Source organism: Lithobates pipiens, unplaced genomic scaffold, assembly GCF_037356315.1.
Source record: "Lithobates pipiens isolate NorthernLeopardFrog02 unplaced genomic scaffold, aLitPip1_a1.2 Scaffold_25, whole genome shotgun sequence".
In the NCBI taxonomy this organism is placed as follows: domain Eukaryota; kingdom Metazoa; phylum Chordata; class Amphibia; order Anura; family Ranidae; genus Lithobates; species Lithobates pipiens.
This window is the reverse complement of record NW_027507787.1, coordinates 127,135,633-127,147,768: the sequence shown is the minus strand read 5'-3', so window position 1 is coordinate 127,147,768 and position 12,136 is coordinate 127,135,633. Positions and strand designations below refer to the sequence as shown.

At 43.9% G+C, this 12,136-nt stretch overlaps 1 protein-coding gene across 4 annotated transcripts in view; it reads right to left on the bottom strand.

Annotated features, from left to right (window-relative positions):
- The window catches only part of FUOM (fucose mutarotase), a 98,998-nt gene extending 87,096 nt beyond the window's left edge, over positions 1 to 11,902 (bottom strand). For 2 of the 4 annotated variants that reach the window (XM_077454848.1, XM_077454850.1), the window contains exon 1: positions 11,732 to 11,896. In XM_077454848.1, the coding sequence (XP_077310974.1) occupies positions 11,732 to 11,816 (85 nt within the window). In that variant the 5' untranslated portion in view covers positions 11,817 to 11,896. Of the gene's footprint in view, positions 1 to 11,660 lie in introns of all 4 variants that reach the window. The other 2 variants (XM_077454852.1, XM_077454851.1) reach the window with 2 other exon arrangements.
- Between the last annotated feature and the right edge of the window lie 234 nt (positions 11,903 to 12,136).

The following is a 12,136-nucleotide window of genomic DNA, read 5'->3' as shown; positions in this document are numbered from 1 at the left end:
TTGGAAATAGGGCAAGGCCACAGCTTTATTGAACTTTTCAAAAGGACAACTTTCCAAATGTTACCAAACAATGCCATTCACAGTATACCATGAGCACCCATAAATATAAACTCACATAGTCTAAGAGGCCTGTCCTTACCATCAATGCCAGACAGGCATTAGACTGACACCAGAATTTAACTTGAGGGCATAGCCCATAAAGCAACATCAATTGCTGGCAAGGTCAAACCCGCCAATAAAGCTGTGACAAAACATCACAACGGCTGGGAGAATGAGCAACTCTTATGACAGCCGAAACTCCTCAGAATAGTTGAATGTGCCTCAGCATAGCCTTTTCCTAGAGTTCAGGCTCCACCCAGTCACCTCAGGTCTTGTAGCCAATCCTAAGAGAGCTTCTTAACTCCCCTTTTAGGTTCACACCCACAGTGATGCCATGCTTCCAGCAGTCATGGCTCCCTTTCCCCAAGACCCCTTTCACACACCAGAGCCTATAGCGTTGGCGGTAAAACGCAGCTATTTTTAGCAGCGTTTTACCATCGGCCACTAGCGGGGTTCTTTTACCGCCCGAGAAAGGGCTAAAACAGCCTGCAATACGCCGCAATAGCGGTGTTTTGCCAGTGGTATAGCCTTGCTGCCCCATTGATTTCAATGGGGAGCAGCGGTGGAGGAACGGTAAACACACCGCTCCTTCACCGCTCCAAAGAAGCTGCTGGCAGGACTTTTTCTGATGTCCTGCTAGCGCACCGCTCCGGTGTGAAAGCCCTCGGGGCTTTCACACTGGAATGAATGGTGCAGCAGTTTAAGTGTGGATCGCAGGCGCTATTTCTAACGCTATAGCGCCTGCAAAACACCCTTGGTGTGAAAAGGGCTCTAAAGCGATTCAAGGGGCCTTCATTATGTATTCCCTTGCACATTGGGGTAATTTAATAAAGCATTTGTGACACTTTTCTGGCTTTATTGGCCCATTAGAGATTCCTGCACCAAATTCATGAAGGCCTTGAGAAGGGCTCATTAACAGTTTTGATACATGCCACAGATTTAGGTAGTTTTAATTTGTGCCATTTTCACTTTGTGACTCTATAACCGCATTCAATTTATAAAGAATTACTGTCGGTACATTGATAACAAAAAGTAATTAGGATCAATTCTAAGTTGGCCTAAAGCGCAACTAAACACTTCTATCCTTTTCAGCCAAGAAAGCTGCCAATCTTAGCCTCTGTTTGATCTGCAACTGCCAAGGTAATGCACATGTGATCAGTTATGGCGCTAGCCATTTGATGATTTGACAGTTTGGTTGAGAGCACAAACAAATGTGACAGTTAGCATTTCCAGCATGTCATGAATGTAACTTTTACCTGTTTTTTGAAACCGCTAAATCGATGGGTTTATTTTAGTTTTAGGCCCCGTTGACAACTGGGCGTTTTTGGATTGCAGCAGAATCACAGCGATTTTGCCCGCGATCTCAAAATGTACTACAATTGCAAAACACAGGTTCAAATTGTGTGACAATTCAAGCAAAAACCCACTGCATTTTAGGTGTCACTGAAAATAATGGTACACGAACCTGTGTTTTGTGATCAAGGGCAGAATCGCAATAATTCTGCCACAATCCCGAAATCACCCAGATGTGAAGGGGGCCTTAAGTTGGGTATACACACTTTATTTTGGTTGAAGAACAAACGCATTTCCCCATCCACACCAATAAAGTGAATGGAGGAATAGCTTTGCCATTGCATTCTGACAGCAGGGACTTCTCTGATGTCAGAATACACTGATCAATGTTGTAGCTGTTAGGGCGGCACAGTGGTGTACTGGGTAGCACTCTTGCCTATCAGTAAAAAGGGTCGCTGGTTTGAATCCCAACCACGACACTACCTGCCTGGAGTTTGCATGTTCTCCCTGTGCCTGCGTGGGTTTTCTCTGGGTACTCCAGCTTCCCCCCTCACTCCAAAAAGACATGCTGGTACGCTAATTGGCTTCTGTCCTAAAAAAATGGCCCTAGTACATGAATGTGAGTTGGGGACCTTGGATTGTGGGCTCCTTGAGGGTAGGGACCAATGTGAGTGTGTACTCAGGTTGGACTGGTGTCTTTATTCAACCTAACTATGTAGCCAGTGGTCTGAACCAATGAAGGTTTTCCAACAGTCCCGACTGACTTTGGTCAAACAGGGAGGGCCACACACAGAAATTCGGCTGGTCCCTGCTGAACTAGGCAAATTTCGATCCATGTGTACAAGTCAGAGTTGTAAGGAGGGGATGTTTTGTATTTTCTTCATTGTAACTAGGAAGTATGGGGCTAAACTTGGACAGTGGACTAATAGGGAAGCTGGGAGACCAGTTCCCCATCAGCTCCAACTGCCTTGTGATTGACAGTGTGCAAATTTCATATCCGCTGTTGGACTGTCTAACGACCATGGAACCCACCCACTGCTCTTCACTGGTCAATCACAGGAGAGGCTGACCTGATGGGGCACTAGTCTTTCAGAATTCCCCATCAGTATCCCCCCATCCCACAACAAAACTCCTGAGTTGATGCACCCACCTGCAGTGCCTTGAAAAAGTATTCATATCCCTTGACGTTTTCCACATTTTGTCATGTTACAACCAAAAAACTTAAATGTATTTTATTGGGATTTTATGTGATAGACCAACACAAAGTGGGACAATAATTGTAAAGTGGGAAGAAAATGATAAATGGTTTTGATTTTTTTTTTTACAATTAAATATGTGAAAAGTGTGGCATACATTTGTATTCAGCCCCTTTTACTCTGATACTCCTAACTAAAATCTAGTGGAACCAATTGCCTTCAGAAGTCACCTAATTAGTAAATAGAGTTCACCTGTGAGTAATTTCATCTCAATAAAAACACAGCTGTTCTGTGAAGCCCTCAGAGGTTTGTTAGATAACCTAAGTGAACAAACAGCATCATGAAGGCCAAGGAACATACAAAACAGGTCAGGGATAAAGTTGTGTAGAAGTTTAAAGCAAGCCATGTTAGAATATAAAAAAATATCCCAAGCTTTGAACATCTCATGGAGCACGGTTCAATCCAACATCTGAAAATGGAAAGAGTGTGGCACAACTGCAAACCTACAAAGACTTGGCCATCCATCTAAAATGACAGGCCGGGCAAGGGGAACATTAATCAGAGAAGCAGCCAAGAGGCCCATGGTAACTCTGGAGGAGCTGCAGAGATCCACAGATCAGGTGGGAGAATCTGTCCACAAGACCACTATTATTCGTGCACGCCACAAATTTGGCCTTTATGGAAAAGTGGCAAGAAGAAAGCCATTGTTGAAAGAAAGCCATAAGAAGTCCCGTTTTCATTTTGCGAAAAGCCATGTGAGGGACACAGCAAAAGTTGAGAAGAAGGTGCTCTGGTCAAAATTAAACTGTTTGGCCTAAAAGAAAAACGCTATGTGTGGTGGAAAACTAACACACCATCCCCACCGTGAAACATGGTGGCAGCATCATGTTGGAGGGATGCTTTTCTTCAGCAGGGACAGAGAAGCTGGTCAGAGTTGATAGGAAGATGGAAGGAGCCAAATTCTGCGCATTCTTAGAAGAAAACCTTCAAAAGACTTGAGACTGGGACAGAGGTTCACCTTCCAGCAAGACAACAACCCTAAACATACAGCCAGAGCAATATTGGAATGGTTTAGATCAAAGCATATTCATGAGTTAGAATGGCCCAGTCAAAGTAAAGGCCTAAATCCAATTAAGACTATGTGGAAAGACTTGAAAGTTGTTGTTCACAGATGCTCTCCGTCTAATCTGACAAAGCTTGAGCTACAGTTTTTTTCAAAGAAGAATGGGCAAAAAAGTCACTCTCTGGATGTCCAAAAAGACTTACAGCTGTAATTGCAGCGAAAGGTGGTTCTACAAGGTATTGACTCAGGGGGGCTGAATACAAATGTATGCCACACTTTTCACATATTTGTAAAAAAAAAAAAAAAAACATTTATCATTTTCCTTCTACTTCACAATTATGGGCCACTTTGTGTCTATCACATAAAATCTCAATAAAATACATTAACGTTTTTGGTTGTAACATGACAAAATTTCAAGGGCTATGGATACTTTTTCAAAGCACTGTATGTGGCCAAGCAGAGAGCTCAGTAACTCTGTGCCTCAGTGCCTACTGAGATGGATTCATGTACCTGTTACCGGAAGGTATACGAATACGTATGCTGTAAGCACCAACAATTGTGGCATTAAGGTCTGACTATCTACCACACTCTTTATAAATTCCTCTATGTACAGTATGTCTCCTATGCCATATAATGTCGCCTCCTGCCTGCTAGCAGCTTTTTGGTACAGGATTATAAGGCATAGGAGATATATATCACTGTTTGCACATGTATAGACATAAACAGTGCCCAGCTAATCAAGAAGGCCAAAGACTCATGAACCCACAAGAGGCCAGGGAGAAGATGGAAGTGTCACTAATAGGGATGAGCTCAGGCATGTTCAGACACAAGTCCATCACCATCCCCAAGAAGCTGCCAAAGCTGACCAATCACAGGCAGCGGAGGCATGCTCTGCAACACTGCTGTAGATATACAAGGGAAGTGTATCCGTGTGGCTGCAAGGATGGGTGGAGGGGAGGTGGGTGGATGCCCCCACTGCCCATGATTGGCTGTCGAGTTTGTCTGCTTTCTGGGGGTATAGCTCAGATGGGTTTGGACTCCTGTCTGAACATGCTTGAGCTCATCCTCATTGTCACCAACAGATCAATAAGGGAGCAGTGTTGGAGGGGGGCACCTTAAAAGACAAAAGGGGGTTATTAACTAAAGGCAAATCTACTGTGCTCTACAAGTGCAATGCTAGTGCACTTGGAAGTGCAGTTGCTGTAGATCCGATGGGGACAAGCAAGAAAAATAAAAAACAACCTTTTTGCTTGCACATGACTGGATGATAGAAATCAGCAGAGCTTCCCCTCATTTCAGATCCTCACCTCAGACCTACATCGACTGCACTTCTAAGTGCACTTGTAGTACACAGCGGATTTGCCTTTCGAAAATCAACCCCATAGTGTGCCACAAAATGCAAATGCACGGTGCATATGTACACATTACAGCAAAAGCTTCTGGGAGGCCAAAGTGTTTTTACACCTTAAATATACCATAGAAAGTGCTTTTTATACCTGTTCTATAAGTGCAAAATGACCCATTGCTCCAGGTTGAGATCTTTCCTCTGCTGCACCCTTATCAATGATCATTGTTCTCAGCTCTCTCTGTGAACTAGAAGGGCTCCTTCACACTAGTGGCTGGGGGCAGTATAACACCCCCCCCCCCCAACCACTGCCCCTTTCACACCCAAAACCCCCTGGGCATTTGAATGAATAGGCAGCGCTTCCAAAATGTGCATGAAAAGCACTTTGAATGTGCCACAAAACAGGAGTTTTTAACCCCTTCTTTGGGGTTAAAATACCCCACTAGTAGAGCGGCACGATTCTGGCCAAAATGAGAATCACGATTTTTTTTGCTTAGAATAAAAAGATCATGATTCTCACAACATAAAATCTTCAACATTATACAAAAAAATGGGCTAACTTTACTGGATAGTTTTTTTTTTTTTTTAATTCACTAAAGTAATTTTTTTCTAAAAAAAATTGCATTTGAAAGATGGCTGCGCAAATACAGTGTGACATAAAATATTGCAACAACCACCATTTTATTCTCTAGGGTGTCTACTAAAACAATATATATAATGTTTGGGGGTTCTAAGTAATTTTCTAGCTAACAAAAATGATTTTAACTTGAAACCAACAAATGTCAGAAAAAGGATTAGTGTTTAAAGAGGAAGTAAACCCTAATGGGTTTACTTCCTCTTTGATTCCCTGCAAAGGTAAAGCATAATATACTACTATGCATCGCATAGTAGTCCATTATGTGTCACTTACCTGACACAGGAGCCAGCAAAGTCACCGCTGTCCCCTGCAGTCCGGAGCATCCATCTTCTCGGTGGGTCTTGCTGCTCCGCCGCTGTCGTTCGACTAAGCTGCGATGACGTCACTCATGCGTATGCGCACGGGAGCCGCCACTCGCAGCATATCGCCATTGACAGCTGCGCACTCAGTGCTCCTGCGCGCCACTGTCTACGGTGCATGCGCCATAGACAGCGGTGCCTTTCTTTCGGCAAATAGCTCCTAAACCGTGTAGGTTTAGGAGATATTTCTTGGATCTACAGGTAAGCCTTAATCTAGGCTTACCTGTAGGTCAAAGTGGTTTGTAAGGGTTTACAACCACTTTAACCACTTGACCACTGGGCACTTAAACACCCTTAATAACCAGACCAATTTTCAGCTTTCGGTGCTCTCACATTTTGAATGACAATTACTCAGTCATGCAACACTGGACCTATATGAAATTTTTGCCCTTTTTTTCACACAAATAGAGCTTTCTTTTGGTGGTATTTAATCACCGCTGGGTTTTTTATTTTTTGTGCTATAAAAGAAAAAATACAGAAAATTCTGTAAAAAAATGAATTTTTCTTCGTTTCTGTTATAAAATTTAGCAGATTAGTAATTTTTTCTTCATAAATTTTGGCCAAAATTTATACTACTACATATCTTTGGTAAAAATAAGTACAAATTGGTGGATATTATTTGGTCTTTGTGAAAGTTATAGAGTCCACAAGCTATGGTGCCAATATCTGAAAATTGATCACACCTGAAGTACTGATGGCCTATTTCAATTCTTGAGACCCTAACATGCCAGAAAAGTACAACTACCCCCCAAATGACCCCTTTTTGGAAAGAAGAAATTCCAAGGTATTTAGTAAGAGGCATGATGAGTTTTTTGAAGTTGTCATTTTTTCCCACAATTCTTTGCAAAATCAAGATTTTTTTTACTTTTTTTTTTTTTTTCACAAAATTGTCATATTATCAGTTTATTTCTCACACAACATATGCATACCACAAATTACACCCTAAAACACATTCTGCTATTACTCCCGAGTACGGTGATACCACATGTGTGAGACTTTTACACAGTGTGGCCACATACAGAGGCCCAACATGCAGGCAGCGCCATCAGGCATTCTGGAGCACCCAGGACAATTCTGACATTTCTCTCCTACATGTAAAAATCATCATTTATTTGCTAGAAAATTACATAGAATCCCAAAACATTATATATGTTTTTTTAGCAAACACCCTGGAGAATACAATGGTGGTCGTTGCAACTTTTTATCTCGCACGGTATTTGCGCAACTATTTTTCGAATGCTTTTTTTTTGGAAAAAAAACTGTTTTGTGCTTAAAAAAAAAAAAAACACAGTAAAGTTAGCCCAATTTTTGCATAATGTGAAAGATGAAGTTACACCGAGTAAATCGATACCTAACATGTCACTCTTCAAAATTGCACACGCTCGTGGAATGGCGCCAAACGTCGCTACTTAAAAATCCCCATAGGCGACGATTTAATTTTTTTTTTTACTGGTTATATGTTTTGAGTTACAGAGGAGGTCTAGGGCTAGAATTATTGCTCTCGCTCTAACGTTCGCAGCGATACCTCACATGTGTGGTTTGAACACCGTTTTCATATGTGGGCGGGACTTACGTATGCGTTCGCTTCTGCATGCGAGCACATGGGGACAGGGGCGCTTTAAAAAAAAAAAAATTTATTGTTCATTTTACTTTATTTATTTTAGTTTGACATTTTTTTCCCCAAAAATAAATTTTTTGATCACTTTTATTCCTATTACAAGGAATGTAAACATCCCTTGTAATAGGAATATGGCATGACAGGTCCTCTTTACAGTGAGATATGGGGTCAATAAGACCCCGCATCTCACCTCTAAGCTGGGAAGCCTGAAAAAAAAAAAAAAAAAGATTCTGGATTTGATCGTATTGGCGAGTCGGTAGAAGCACCGGAGGGCGGCGGGAGGGGGGGTGTCTATGGCTGGGTATTGCAGGGTATCACCGACTATGGCTGGGTATCTCAGAGTATGGCTGGGTATCTCAGAGTATGGCGTTGCAGAGCATTGCAGGATATTGGAGGGTGTTGCAGAGCATTGCAGAGTGTTGCAGGGTATTGGCGGGTGTTGCAGAGCGTTGCAGGGTATTGCAGAGTAATGCAGAGTAATGCAGGGTATTGCAGGGTAATGCAGGGTATTGCAGAGTAATGCAGAGTAATGCAGGGTATTGCAGGGTAATGCAGGGTATTGCAGGGTAATGCAGAGTAATGCAGAGTAATGCAGAGTGTTGCAGAGTATTGCAGAGTAATGCAGAGTAATGCAGAGTAATGCAGGGTATTGCAGGGTATTGCAGAGTAATGCAGAGTAATGCAGAGTAATGCAGGGTATTGCAGAGTATTGCAGAGTATTTCAGGGTATTGCAGAGTAATGCAGAGTAATGGCAGGGTATTGCAGAGTATTTGCAGGGAATTCAGGGGTTAATTTTCGGTGAGCAGCTATGTGGGCACTGCAGATGCAGCCCACATCGCTGCTGACACCGATCTCTTCCCCCTCCGCTGTTCCGATCGGTACAGAGAGGGGGAGGGAGGAACCGGCGTCATAACATGACGCCGGTTTGTTTACAAGTGATCAATCCGTCATTTGACGGAGCGATCACGTGGTAAACGGCCGCTATGAGTGCCCCAGGGGGCGCGCGAGAGCGGAATTCTGGGAGGCCGTCATATGACGTTAAGAAACCGCCCTGTAGCCGTCATTTGGCTATAGGGCGGTTATTAAGTGGTTAAGTGGTTAAACTTTTTCACTTAGGCCTCTTTCACACAGACTGTCCGTTCAGGTCCACCTGTCAGTTTTTTAGGCGGATCTGAACAGACGCTCCATAGACCATTATGGAGCGTCGGATGTCAGCAGTGACATGTCTACTGACATCCGACCCACTCCGAAAAAGTGCGACGGAGGAAAAACCCACTTTTCCATCTGTCTGCGGATCGGGTGATAACGGACTCTACGGTCCGTCCTCATCCGATCCCCCATAGGGGAGAGCTGCGCTCTAACAGGTCCAGACCTGTCATCTTCCTGCTCAGCGGGGATCGACGGAGCGATCCCCTGCTGAGCAGAGCAGGCCCCATACACGGACACGACCATGTGATGGAAGCCTTAAGCCCCATACACACTATCAGATTATCTGCTGAGTTTTTCCTTCAGATTTACCAAAACCATATAATATGAGGACAAACCTTAAGAGTTTCAATGTGTATGCAATCAGGCAGGCCCTTCTACTACATGGTTTTGGTAAATCTGAAGGAAAAACTCAGCAGATAATCGGATAGTGTGTATGGGGCTTTACACACAGTCTATTCCTTTGACAAATTGCTACAATGTTTATACTTGAGTTCAACTGATAAAGAATGTTTTGATTCCTGGTAGACTGCCCAGATTTTCTCTTCCTTTCTTTTGAGGGCTGTGGCTTCAGAAGAGCAGAGATAAATCTTTGCATAGAAAGAATTGTGAAACACTTTAGTCAAGATCGCGATAACGATTCTTGACGATTAATTGTGCAGCTCTACCCACTAGTGGCTGAAAAGTGACGCTTACCCGCTTGCCGACAGCATCACGCCGATATACGTCGGCAGAAGGGCTCGTACAGGCAGAATCACATACCTGTATGTTGCCCTTTAAGAGGCAGCCGGCGGCGTGTGCTCCGTGAGTCGGGTCCCGCAGACTCGTGGCCAGGATACATGCGATCGCTTCACAGGGAGGAAGAACGAAGAGATGCTAATGTAAACAAGCATCTCTCCGTTCTGCCTACTGACAGTGTCACTGATCTGTGCTCCCTGTGATCGGAGCAGAGATCAGTGACGTGTCACACACAGTCACGCCCCCCCACAGTTAGAAACACACCCCTAGGACACAATTAACCCCTACACTGCCACCTAGTGGTTAACCCCTTCACTGCCAGTGTCATTTACACAGGAATCCATGCATTTGTATTGCACTGATTGATGTATAAATGACAATAGTCCCAAAAATGTGTCAAAAATTTCTAATGTGTCCGGCATAATGTCGCAGTAACGATAAAAATCTCTGCCATTTAAAAAAGAAAAAATTATTAATAAAAATGCCATAAAACTATCCCCTATTTTGTAAACGCTATAACTTTTGCGCAAACCAATCAACAATCGCTTATTGCGATTTTTTTACCAAAAATATGTAGAAGAATAAGTATCTGCCTAAACTGAGTAAAAAAATGTTTTGTTAGATATTTTTGGGGGATATTTATTATAGCAAAAAGTAAAACATAGAGCGTTTTTTTTTTTAATTGATGGTGATCAAATACCACCAAAAGAAAACTATTTGTGGGAAAAAAAAGGAGGTCAATTTTGTTTGGGAGCCATGTTGCACAACCGCGCAATTGTCAGTTAAATCGACGCAATGCCAAATCGCAAAAAGTGCTCCGGTCAGGAAGGGGGTAAACAGCGCTAAAGCGGCCACAGTGTGAAAGGGGCCCAAGACCGGGTTCACACTTATGCGGATCTCCCGGCATAAAGTTCATATAACAGAAGAGTGTGCCGCCTCTCAATGGAGATGGTTCACACAGCTGGAAAAGGGTCCTGTGCCTCTTTGGCTCCATTTCAGGTCTGAATTCAGGCAAAAATTCTGACTTGAAACAGAGATCAGGGAACGCACCAGACCCCCTGCTGCAAGCCACAGCCGCATCTAGTGTGAACCTGGCCTTAGCAGCAAAAGCAGCAGTCAAGAGTGTTTTTTTTTTTGCCACAGCAGGAATTATACCCCCTGTGACTTTCAGTGGGCTTAATGCCCACCAAATGCAACCCCGTTCAAGTGAATGGAACCGCTTTGCAAGTGTCCTGCAACTGCATTAAATGTACATGATTGCGGAGCGCTAGTGTGGTGATCAAGGGGTTAAAGCAGGAAGTAAGGCGGTGTTTGCAAATGCTCTCTGAAGAGCAATCTGAATGTGGATTGCTCTGTAAGCAGGACTGTAAATGTGAAGGAGCCCAAAAAGGTCTCCCGTTATATTCTGGAGATGAGGCGAGTGGGAGGTGTTCTGTAGTCTTGTCCTACACACGTTGTACTAACAATTCTGTTACTAGGAATAGCTTGGCAAACTCATTAGTAAGGATTAGCTCAGGCGTGTTTGCATGCTCCAAGTGCAGAGCCCACCAGTAAGTCGGAGCAGCTCTGCGCTAATCACAGGCAGTGAGACATTTCCCAATCTCTGCAGCCGCACATCGGGGCAATGTCTCACTGCCTGTGATAAAGCTGCGCCGGCTTCCTGGCGGGCTCTGCACGTGGAGCATGGGAACACACCTGAGCTCATCCTTACTCAGTATACAGAGGTGAAATACTCCCTACATTCCCTTTTCTAATGGATGAGCAAGGCATCTTGTTCATCCAGCCAGAAACATGGAAGTAGGTATGTTTTTAGCACACCTTCCAAGGGTGACAACGCTGCTCCTCCATAGATAAAGTACAGTGAGCGTTGTCAACCAAGGATAGGAAGTGCATTACATTCCCCATACTGTTATAGAACGATTTCCTTTATGCAATATGTATATATCTAATTTCCCAGGGACACATATTCAAAACCCGAGAAAGTTCGTACAATCACTGAGGAAGAGGTGACATTTCTGCTCAGAAATCTCTTCCCTTCCTCTGTCTGTGCTCTGCTGGACTTTCAATGAAGACTCCGAGCCTAGAGCTCCCCCTGCTGGCCGCACCTGGCTCTGCAGCTTTGTGCTGTCACGTTCAGCATTTACCAACCGACAATTCCCTTCCCCTGGAGTCTCACCGATCTCATCCCCGTGCCCCATGCGGGCCAGTGTGTACAGCAGCTCCGGGGAAAGCACGGACGGTATGCCCTTCAGAACAACCATATCTGATGATCGCTGTGCTGTCACCGACTACAGGAACCCGGAAAGCCGGCCTATTCCCAGCATGCTTTGCACCGGTCTGCTGACACACGATGTTAGCTGCATATTTACTTGCAAATCCCTGCTGGGTGACGTCATAGTTTGGATCAGGAACATTCGCCAATGTTTCTGTTTAAAATAAGTGTTTTTTCTTTAAAGCATCTCAGCACTGCTGACCCTCTGCAGGCTCTTCACAACCACTTCCTATGTAATTGTACAGCAGCCACATGTGCATATTATTTCTTAGGGGAAGTCTCCTTATGTAGGATATACCTGTAGCCCCT